The sequence below is a fragment of the Physeter macrocephalus genome, chromosome 5 (genome assembly GCF_002837175.3).
Source record: "Physeter macrocephalus isolate SW-GA chromosome 5, ASM283717v5, whole genome shotgun sequence".
NCBI lineage: Eukaryota > Metazoa > Chordata > Mammalia > Artiodactyla > Physeteridae > Physeter > Physeter macrocephalus.
In genome coordinates, this window is record NC_041218.1 from 67,573,523 (window position 1) to 67,584,966 (window position 11,444).

Below are 11,444 nucleotides of genomic sequence, written 5' to 3' on the forward strand. Positions count from 1 at the left end.
TTTTTATCATAAATGGGTGTTCAATTTTGTCAAAAGCTTTTTCTGCATCTATTGAGATGATCATATGGTTTTTATTCTTCAATTTGTTAATGTAGTGTTTCACATTGATTGATTTGCATATATTGAAGAATCCTTGCATCCCTGGGATAAATCCCACTTGATCATGGTTGTATGATCCTTTTAATGTGTTGTTAGATTCTGTTTGCTCGTATTTTGTTGAGGAGTTTTGCATCTATATTCATCAGTGATACTGGTCTGTAATTTTCTTTTTTTGTAGTGTCTTTGTCTGGTTTTAGCATCAGGGTGATGGTGGCCTCATAAAATGAGTTTGGAAGTGTTTCTTCCTCTGCAATTTTTTGGAAGAGTTTGAGAAGGATGGGTGTAAGCTCTTCTCTAAATGTTTGATAGAATTCACCTGTGAAGCCATCTGGTCCTGGACTTTTGTTGGAAGATTTTTAATCACAGTTTCAATTTCATTACTTGTGATTGGTCTGTTCATATTTTCTATTTCTTCCTGGTTCAGTCTTGTCAGGTTATACCTTTCTAAGAATTTGTCCATTTCTTCCAGGTTGTCCATTTTATTGGCATAGAGTTTATATTCATTTCTTGAATTAAATATTTCTAAGAACTGACATCATCTATGTCATTTATTTGATCTTTCAAGTAGTGCTTACAAAATCATGCAAAAACTTTGAAGATAAGGCCCTGTGCCTTATAAATTCTCTATTTCACAGTTAAATATTTGATATACCCAATGAATGAATTTCCAGTGTTAGCCAATTGAATCCTAAATTGGCAATGAAATGGTAATGCTTAGTTTCACCACGAGATGGCGGTGGTTTACAACAATGCATAAATAAAGTCCTGAATTGCTGTTTTCAACATTCCTTCGTAGACTGTATTAACAGTACTGAAAATTTTTCAATTTACGTTTCTATCTCTTATTTTCATTTCACAGTGGAGAATGGGTCTTAATCAGTAGCCCTCTTTCTTTCATGTTGACACTTGAGGTTTTCTCAATGTTATGGGAAATGCTAAGCCGACGGCAGTTTTAGGAGCGCTTAGCTAACCTCACCACAAGCTTTGGGGGTGACTCAAAAGACGTTTTAATTTGTTACTCGCTTATTTGAATGTCTATTAGTTGAAAGATATTTGTGGAGTTACTTTCAGTGCTCCCTAGGCTTCCCTATGATGGTATGTGCATCAGCATTCCCATTCACTTGGCTTCTAGAAAAAGACAGACCAGGGTAGGAGAGATATTTCAATTTTAGCATAGGGCAAATAATTGAAAAAAACAGGAGAGTGACAAAATTTGAACTCTTTATGTAAATACATGCATCAATAGATTATGCAAGAGTTAGGAAATTCGGATCTGATCCAGTATCTGTTGTTAAACTAATAGGTGAAATTAAATAACTTGCCATTTATTTTCTTCCATTTCCTTATCATGAAAAGTTCTTATATTGTATTTTAAAAAGAGCTTTTATTAAGCAAATCTACTATTACCATTTCCATAGGTAAGCTAAAAAGTAGAAAGTCTACTCTGTTTATTTTTGCCAGTTTTTGATGTTTGGATTGAAATCTTTATTCATCCCCAGATTACGATGATTTTTTTCATCTCACAGTGGTAGGGATGTAAAAAGAATGAGTATACTTTCGTGTTGTCTTATTTTTGGAAGAATTTGAATGAATGGATATCTCCTAACCTACTGAACGAGATCCAAAACACGTGAGAGACAGGTATACCCCTAAACATCTGGAAAGCTTGGTGCCCTTCTAAAAAAAAGAGTAATTTTCATAAAAGACGGCATACATCAGCACTTCGTTGTTTTTCCCCTTTTGGAGATGTAGATGAACAGACTTGAAACTTTGTGCTTTCTGGAAGCAGAAAGTGGTGCCGTGTGGTGCTGTGTCCCCCGAGAAGGTGCTGTGTCTGGAGTAACGTATGGTTCCTAAGTCAGTGAGGAAGCTCAGCTTGATTATCATTAACCTATATTTTCTGTTGATTCATCGTTCCTCCTGCTCTTGACTTTTTATATATTTTTAATTTTGTTTTCAAAGAGAAAAATAAGGACGCCTTTGGAAATACGGCCTTCTTTCATTGCACTCTTTATTAATTTCTTTTATCCCCGCTGCCCCCAGATCCGAGTCTCCCAAGGCAAAGAACCTGCTCACCTGCTGAGTTTGTTCAAAGACAAACCGCTCATTATTTACAAGAACGGAACATCAAAGAAAGGAGGTCAGGTGCCGGCCCCCCCTACACGCCTCTTTCAAGTCCGAAGAAACCTGGCATCGATCACCAGAATTGTGGAGGTAACATCATGCATTCAATAAAACCTGCCCTGCTCATGGGCTTCCCAGTGGACCTGAGCCATCAACAAATACTAGTCTTTTAAAAAATTGGCAAGTACACCCCCTTCATTTCTGTAATTAATCCAGTGTTCACCATAAAAAATACTAAAAGCAGGAGAATCAAGTAAAAAGTTAACTTCAGATACCAGTCCTCTCATATTTTTCAACCAGTTTATAACAAAACAAATGAATTTTAAGAATAATGTAACAAATCAAGCAGTCAAAGGCGTGAGGCAGCTCAAGCTCTGTCTTGAAAGGCCTGGGGGAAGATGGATTGAGGGTGATGGTCAGGTGACCACACTAGCGAAATTCAAGAGGGAGGGCCCTTATTTGTACAAGTGTGAGGACCGTGGAAAGCAAACTTCACCACACTGGGCCGGAACCATAACTCAGCTGTTAAGGCCACACAAGCTGTCTCTGACAGCAGCTGTGAAAGAAGTCAAACCCCAGATCACAGTGTCAGACCACAAGACAATGAGGTATGGGCAAGGCCAGCGGGCCCAAGTTTTTAAATGGCTGAGTGCTTTGACTTCAGGGAGGATTCATCACTCTTCATAACCCGGTCACCTTAGTCACGGTTGAAACCCAAGTCTCCCAAGTCACGCCTAACTGCCCTGCACTCTCTGTATGTCCCCAAACCTGGACCATTTGCCAAGTTGTTCAGTTGAGCCCTTAAAACGAGGTGGGTCACAGCATCCCTCCCCCCTCAACCTCTTCTCTAAGCCACCCCGCCTTCTTGCTCCATGGCTGTGTTCTGAGGACACAGATTCCCATACAGCCTTCTCAAGTGGAAGTTGTATTTTCCCCCAGTGCCCGCTGACCAGGGACCGGTGGTGGGGTCCCCTCCTTGCTCAACCCTTGCCCTTTTGACTTCTTATCCGTCTCCCTCCCCCATCCCCCTGTGCTGTCATCTGCTGAGCTCCCCGGTCCTTCCCCTCTTACTGTTTGGTGGCTTCAGTCGTTGTCTCACTGTCTCCATCACTCTGGCTCCTCTCATCCAGCAGCTGTGTCTTGACTCCACTTCATCTCACACTTGTGGTCCTGTACTGGACTCCACTCCGCCATCCCCTCCTGCCTCTCCAGCCGGATGGGCTTTATCTAGTTTGCCAAAGCCCTGCCTTTTGCCATCAAAAGCCTCTTGTCTGACCCAGCTTTTCTCAGCCTCCTGCTAGCATTTGCTAGAGCCACCCTTTTCTGTCTTCTCAAAACACTATCTTTTTACGAGGCTTCTGGAACCCCTCACTTAGCAGGATTTCTGCCACACTTGAGGGCCACTCTTCTGAAGAGTATTTGCACTCCCATCCAGCTTTGCTGGATTCTCCTCCTCTGCTCGTCCCCTAAGCTCTTGAACCCTCCGAGGCTCAGTCTTGGCCCTCTTCAGAGTGATCTCAATTAGTCATATAATTTAAACGCCATTAGGTATTGATCTCATCCAGAACATTCTGTGCATGTATTCTCATGTGTTCAATTATGACTACTTTTTTTAATCTATCAAGTTGACAGTGAAGCCTTCACCTACAGGCCCTCTCAGTTGATTTCAGATGCAAGAGTCAAGGAGAATCGTTATGGTCCTGGTCTCTTCCCAGTGGATGCTTCTTTAGGAGGCATCGTGAGCTGCTTGCGATGCAGATTCTTTATTTTCTTGCAGCCTCCCAAACCAGCCTTTGCATTCCTAGCCTCTCTGAAATGCACTAGTCGAAACATTGTTTATAAGGCTTTCTGTTTTCATCTCCTGGGAGGCTAAAGCTTTCTTATGTTCTATTTTGGAACTACCGCCAGGATCCCACACCAGTCAGGGCATGGACCTCTTGTCACCTGTCTCTCCATCATCCAAGCTCTTTCCTCTGTACCAGTCAGGAGACATTTGGATTAGAAATTGGAAGTCATAGTTCCTATAAATCTCCATCTTCACATCTGATAGATTCATTTGAGCTTGGTCCATGGAGCCTCCTTCCTACTGAAAGAGGATGATAACCACTTCTCTGAATGTTACCAACACCTGGGACACATCTTTAAATCTTCCAGCAGCTGTTCTTTGCTCCTCTAGTGCTCTCTCTGGGGACAGGGTCCTGACGAACTTGGTGAAAACCAACTCTCCACATGGTTGATGCCTTCCTCTGGCAGCTCGACATGGTCAAACGGCATCATTTGGACAGCTGATCACCAGCTTCTTCTTGAGGCGCTCTCTTCACTTGACCTCAGGACACCACACTCTTGATTTCTTTTTTTTTTGCGGTACGCGGGCCTCTCACTGCCGCAGCCTCTCCCGTTGCGGAGCACAGGCTCCGGACGCACAGGCTCAGCGGCCATGGCTCACGGGCCCAGCCGCTCCGCGGCATGTGGGATCCTCCCGGACCGGGACACGAACCCGCGTCCCCTGCATTGGCAGGCAGACTCTCAACCACTGCGCCACCAGGGAAGCCCCACACTCTTGATTTCTTCCTCTCTCATGGCTGCTGTATCACAGTCTTGTTTCCTGGTTCTTCTTCATCTCCCTGTTAGCACACCTCACATGGAGTCCCATAGTCCCACAGAGAGTCATATACATACTGTCACAGTCATACAATCCTATAGTCGGACAGAGGGTCTCACAGAGGCCAGTGCGGAGACACAAAATGACAAGGTCATAGACGCAGTCAAAGGCACAAGCCCATCCTAGGACCTCAGACTCACTCCCAAGCCTGAGGCTCCGCACATGCCTTGTCCCTGCCCCGAGGCTCCACTGTCAGCCTCACCTTCAGGCTGAAGTCTGGTCTCAGCCAGGTGCCTCTCACTCACTCTGCAGCCACACTGACTGGAGCTGTGCTCATCTAGCTCATCCCGGATGGTGTCCACAGCTTCTCAGTTGAAAGGAAGGAGGTATGTCAGTGCTGTGTTTTTTTTTTTGTTTTTTTGTTTTGTTTTTTTTTGTGGTACGCGGGTCTCCCTCCGCCGTGGCCTCTCCCGCCGCGGAGCACAGGCTCCGGACGCGCAGGCCCATTGGCCATGGCTCACGGGCCCAGCCGCTCCGCGGCACGCGGGATCCTCCCAGACCGGGGCGCGAACCCGGCCCCCCTGCATCAGCAGGCGGACGCGCAACCACTGCGCCACCAGGGAAGCCCAGTGCTGTGTTTTTAACCCCCTATAAACAGTCTCTTATAATTTGAGTTATATTTATCTGAGCCTGGAGAACCTTTTAGTGAATCTATGTTGTTATCTCTTTGCCTGTATTAGACCCCAGTCCCTGTTTTATGATTTTTCTGTGTCCCTTTGATTATTTGACAAACCTCTTCAGTGGGGGGAGAGAAAAACTGAACACTGTGCTTGACGTTTATTATCTGTGAATGTTACAACCTCTTTCCAAACATCAATTTTAGCCCATCCTCCTTCTTGCGGTCTTTGAATATTATCCTTGTTATGTATCACTTAAGTTTGCCTTATTTTATTCTCAGAGACTTGTGCTACTATCTTCGGGCGGGTGAGTGTTAAAGTGACACAGTGCAATGTGCTCCTAATGTTTCTAACCCTCTAGGGGTGTCCTGGTGCCCCCTGAATTAATATCCTGGGTCAGGACAGAAGTCTGTAGGTGGTTTGGCACTGTCGCAGCTTCTTGGACATGTTTATTGAGGGAGCAGCAATGAATTTACATCATTGTGTTATTTTTCTTCATACTCTAGGTAGATGTTGATGCAAAGTCATTAAATTCCAATGACGTTTTTGTCCTGAAACTACGACAAAATAATGGCTACATCTGGAGAGGAAAAGGGGCCAGCCAGGAGGAGGAGAAGGGAGCAGAGTATGTGGCAAGCATCCTCAAATGTAAAACCACGAGGATTCAGGAAGGCGAGGAACCAGGTATGTATAGGTGAGGCCAAGGACACTAGCCAGAGCTTATATTTGGCATACTTGCTAATCATGTAATTTATTTATTTTTGTCATAAATAGGAACTCTGTAATGGTTGTAGGGCATTAAGAACCCATTCGCTAGTTGCAAAAGTGGGTGATGGTACCTACTATATTGAAGTAACTTCTCCTGCTACATTTAAGTAACTTCTTAACAGTGAAGTTGAGGTGAGATACGATTATTTGTTAAGGTAAAGCAGTACCAACCATATGCTTCTGAAAATGCACTGGGTAACTTGTTGTGTTTTCCACAGAGGAGTTTTGGAATTCCCTTGGAGGGAAAAAAGACTACCAGACCTCTCCCCTGCTAGAAACCCAGGCTGAAGACCATCCACCTCGGCTTTACGCCTGCTCCAACAAAACTGGAAGATTCATTGTAAGTGTCCCGTGAAACCCTGGGGTAGAACCAGCAGCAGTGGGAGAGAGAAGCATTCTGGTCTTGCTCTAATGCGTTCCTGCCCTGATTCTCAGTTTTAGTTTACCTGCAAACCACAGGTGACAATCTTTGCTCCACGCAGGGTTGGTTTAAGAGCCAGTGACATAATGGAGGTGAAAGCATCGGAATACTGTAATGTACTGTATTAATCAAGCTGCTCTTAAGTATATCAGCTATTTTGCACCTGTGTCAGCATGTGGTCATTTCGGTACGAATATGCGTGTGGTTGGATTTGCTAATTTAATGATTTGATGCTTTCTATATGCAACAATAGTGGTTTCTGTCATCAAACTATGTAAATTTTACACTGCAGTTTCCCACGGGAATAAAAAGTTTCACCATGTTGACAGAATAAAAAATATTATGGAAATATTATGATCCTTGGGCAAAAATCACAGAAAGCTATATACACACCTGCAAATTAACTGAAATCAGCAGTAATATTTTATGTCATAGTCATAGTCCCATTCACAAGCTTTGAATTTTAGGCAATTCGAAGTAAAAGTATTTGTGTACAAGAGTGATTGTCTGTGGGTCTCTAAAATATCCTGGGCCGTGGCCCCTCATCTCAGTTTCATCACAAAAATTCTGCTTTCTCTGTTTGACATACTAAGTTTTTGTGTAAATCTTTCATTTAAAGAACAAATTCCTTGCCTATAAAATCTGAACTAAAGATTTGGTCACCAAGTCTTGGTAAATACAAGCTTTACTTTTCAACACACACATGAAAATTTAGTAAGTATTTTCCCAGGTACATTGCATGCTTGAAATAAAATGCTTTGAAGAAGAAACTGCTCATGTGTGAACCACACTTGAAGCTTACATGTGATTTGACCTAAAAATTAAAGATTTAAATGGTGGATTGTGATAAATATTAGGTGGTTGGGCACCACAGTTGTTCACCTACTTTGCAGGAAATCCATATATTTTATAAACTTGCTGTCAGAAAAATCTGTTGTTTTACTCTTTTGACTGTTGATTTGATATTGCATCCAAACAATGGCTTTTTCAGCATATGCTCCTATAATTTCTTATTAGTATTATCTACTAATAATGCTGTATATAACATGTTTGTTTGCAATGGAGATGTATGTTACAAAGATAACACCTAGGCTTTGTTCTTAGGTTAAAAAAATCTATTAGTTTTTGGTTTTTGTCATTCACATATTTAAGAGAAATATACTTTTCCTTTACACCTACTTATTTTCTTGTTTGATATTTGGAACTCTAATCCCTTCACATTTTAAGGAAAAGGAGTGTTACTAACAAGTGTTTGATCTCATCATCAGAAAGCAGGCTTTAGACATGTAGATTCATACAGGACAGCAGAGCCTATTGGTTAAAAGAACAGCTTTTAGAACCATTCTGCCTGTTTGATATCACTTACTTGTGATATTATTTACTGGCTGTGTGACCCTAGGCTGGTTACTTCCCCTCTCTGTGCTATAATTTTCTCATCTGAAAAATGGGGATAATCCTAGTACCTACTTCACAGGGTTGTTGTGAATATTAAATTAGTTGTTGCATATAAAGGATTAGAACAGTGCCAGGCATGGAGTAAGTGATATTTAAGGTTTTTGCTTTTTTAAGCATTATGTAATTGGTAATTATTCTGTAAAAAGAAAATATAAACAAATTTGCCCTCTGTAAATGGTTAGTGTTTGTTTGTTTTTTGTGTAACAATCTCAAAATGTCATCAGATTACAACAAACAGGTATTGTCATGCTCAGGGGGCTTCAGGTTGGGGTCATGCCTGTTTTTCCCAGGACAGAGGCCAGGAGCACAGGAGGGCCCCTGAGTCGCATTTGCTAGTATGACACTGGCAAGGCCACAGTCAACTTCACCTGCAGAGTCACACAGTAGAGGGAAGGAGCAAACCATAATCCAATCTACCATACCTTCCTAATGATCAGGGGGGGTTTCATCCAGAATTCTTTTAAAAATTTGAACTTTAGATTAATGCATGCCTGCTGGTAATGGGTGCACTAAACTAACCCTCCCCATTACCCTTTAATGTTAACTACGGAGAACACAATTTAACCCATTTAAAATAAAAATAATGAAGCTTTGCATATGGAATATTGTTATAATATCATCTTATGGAAAATGATTGATTCATAAAAATGACCAGACTTACTGATTTTATTAAAATAATCTTGACCTACAAAATGAAACACGATTTAATACCCAGATCATAAACTTAAATGTCTTTAGGAACTAAGAAGGCAACAGAAATCTGTGAAGCAATTTGTCATAAGGAAGTGGAATTAGAGACAACTGTGGCCAGATTGACTGTACATGGTCTCTCTAAGGCCATATGCAATGTTTATGTTAAGCACTGTCCTCCCCAAATAAGATACTCTGAGTTTGTGATATTGATTAAACAGATAAACAATTATTTAAATCTTTAACTGCCCAAAAGGAAGAAAAAAATGGCTACCAAACTTTTTTTTTGCTATGCTCCAAATAATACAAGGTGTTTGTATCCCGTATATTAGAAAAATCACTGCTTGACTGTTTGGTCATAAAGCTTTTTTATACATTTCAGGTTGAAGAGGTTCCAGGAGAGTTCACCCAGGATGATTTAGCAGAAGATGATGTCATGTTACTAGATGCTTGGGAACAGGTAAAGCTGTATTTTGTTCATAGCAAGAGAGTACTTATGGTTGGGACCTGACACAACCTGCTTTGAGAAATAGCAAGTCTAATAATAAACGGACCCATGGATTTAGGCTGTATTTAAAAGAAACTCTCCACAGTTTGGCAAAAAATAAAACCAGTGTGGCAAGTTGGCTTCTTAATATGGAAATAATTCCACGGCTACCATATTTGGCTGTATAGTTTTGCCCCAAAAAAACCCCTACTTTTCATTTATTTGTAAAATTCACTCGTTCCTAATTTATTCATACATTCATTCATCCACTCATTTAGGTAATAAATGCATTAGTTGGTTGCAATGCATGGGGGGTACGATGCCTCAGGGAGACCAAAATATTCAGAATTTCTCTTGAAATTTGACAAAAAGTCCTAGGAGACCCCTTCCCTGGGGAAGAAATAGACAAAGAATAGTTTTGAATCTACACAGTAACATATATCTTTATTTGGTAGAAAATTAATGGCGATTTTATATGTCACATCTGTTAGTTGTTTTCTCCTGTGAAAGGGAAAAATAAATATGTTAGGAGCTCAATCATATAGAACAATTATAGAACACTTATCTGAATTAGGCCTAGTCTTAGAGTCAACCACAGAGACTTGTTACTTTTAGGTTCTTACTTGCTAAGTCATTCAGTTATATTACACCTTAGCTTCTTGGTCTAGAATTACCATATTTGAGTTTGGGATCTAGTCACAGATTCTCCCTAAGTGAATGGATCACTTATTTCTAGATATGAGATTTAAAACCTCATGTCAATAAAACACCTTTGTGTATTTAAGAATTATAAGAATGTTTCCTTATTCAGAAGAATTTAATCTTTTCCATTTGTAGTCAGCTCTGTTGCTTCCATAATCAGGGATACTTCAGCATATTTCCTGTACTACATTTCATTTGTTTTTCAATCATACTTTTCATGTACATGGCCATGCTGTCATGGTTTGTTCTGTGCCTGCAAGCAAATATTCTAGCACTTTCAGTGTGCATTAGAATGTAATAAAAACTAATTTGACCAAAATTTCTCTGCCAACAAGTGATTTTAAAGAGATTTAAATATAAGGGAATTCAGGAGACTTTTTCATCATTGAAGCAGAAAACCTACACATTTGACAAGAAGGATACATACAGAACATATATCTGTTTTTAAAGAATCAGTATTTAAATGTTAAACATTATAGCATTTTTACCAAAGTGTGACAGCATACAGTACCATAGGACAAGAACTCTAGGGCTAAGTTAGGGTATCCTAAAGGGAGTCTGGGGTGCCCACAAACAAGCTACATATGGTTCTCCCAGGATAATAGTATGGGGATACTGACTGCCTTATACACCCCAGGGTTGGGTGCAAAAAACCAGCCAATGTGTGGTTTTCAGGAAAGCTCACTTAATAACTACAAAATACTATATAAACATAAAATACCAGAATGTGAAATCTGGAGTCAAACTGGCTGGATATAAATTTAGGCATCTCTTAGTAAGTGTATACGTTAGGAAAGTGATTGAACCTCTCTGCACCTCCATGTCCACATCCCTGACTTTGGGGTTGTTGTGAAGATTAAGTGGGGTTGTATGAGAAGCACTTTGCATAAGGCTTGCACCACGTCTACACTCCCAAAACAATGTGTATTATTATTGCTTCATTTTTCAGATTTTTATTTGGATTGGAAAACATGCCAATGAAGTTGAGAAATCAGAATCTCTGAAGTCTGGTAAGCTAGATCCCGTGGGAAATTATGACAGTAATTCTGAACAGGTGTTACCAAGTTCCTGACTTCTCTTTTCACCACGTCCTCCAAAACCACATATCAAAACCAAGAAGAATCTTAGCTTTCATCTTCAGAACTAAAGAGTAATGGAATTTTTTTTAACTGAAGAATTTCAGAAAAGGAACAAGAAAAATATATATTTGTTATCTAACTTAGGATGTATTTATATCAATTTATTCTGAAAATTTCTAATTCACTTAAACACTTTTTTTTTATTATGGAAATAGTAAAACCTCCATAACTGTGATAACTTAGATTTTTTTTAACATCATTATTGGAGTATAATTGCTTTACAATGGTGTGTTAGTTTCTGCTTTATGACACAGTGAATCAGTTATACATATACATATGT

General features: G+C 40.4%; 1 protein-coding gene across 3 annotated transcripts in view; it reads left to right on the forward strand.

The window, feature by feature from the left end:
* The window catches only part of SCIN (scinderin), an 82,464-nt gene that overhangs the window by 60,049 nt on the left and 10,971 nt on the right, over positions 1 to 11,444 (forward strand). For 2 of the 3 annotated variants that reach the window (XM_024132013.2, XM_028490065.1), the window contains 5 exons: positions 2,143 to 2,313; positions 6,009 to 6,186; positions 6,489 to 6,610; positions 9,219 to 9,296; positions 10,975 to 11,035. In XM_024132013.2, the coding sequence (XP_023987781.1) occupies positions 2,143 to 2,313; positions 6,009 to 6,186; positions 6,489 to 6,610; positions 9,219 to 9,296; positions 10,975 to 11,035 (610 nt within the window). Of the gene's footprint in view, positions 1 to 2,142; positions 2,314 to 6,008; positions 6,187 to 6,276; positions 6,611 to 9,218; positions 9,297 to 10,974; positions 11,036 to 11,444 lie in introns of those variants that run through there. The other variant, XM_028490066.1, reaches the window with a different exon arrangement.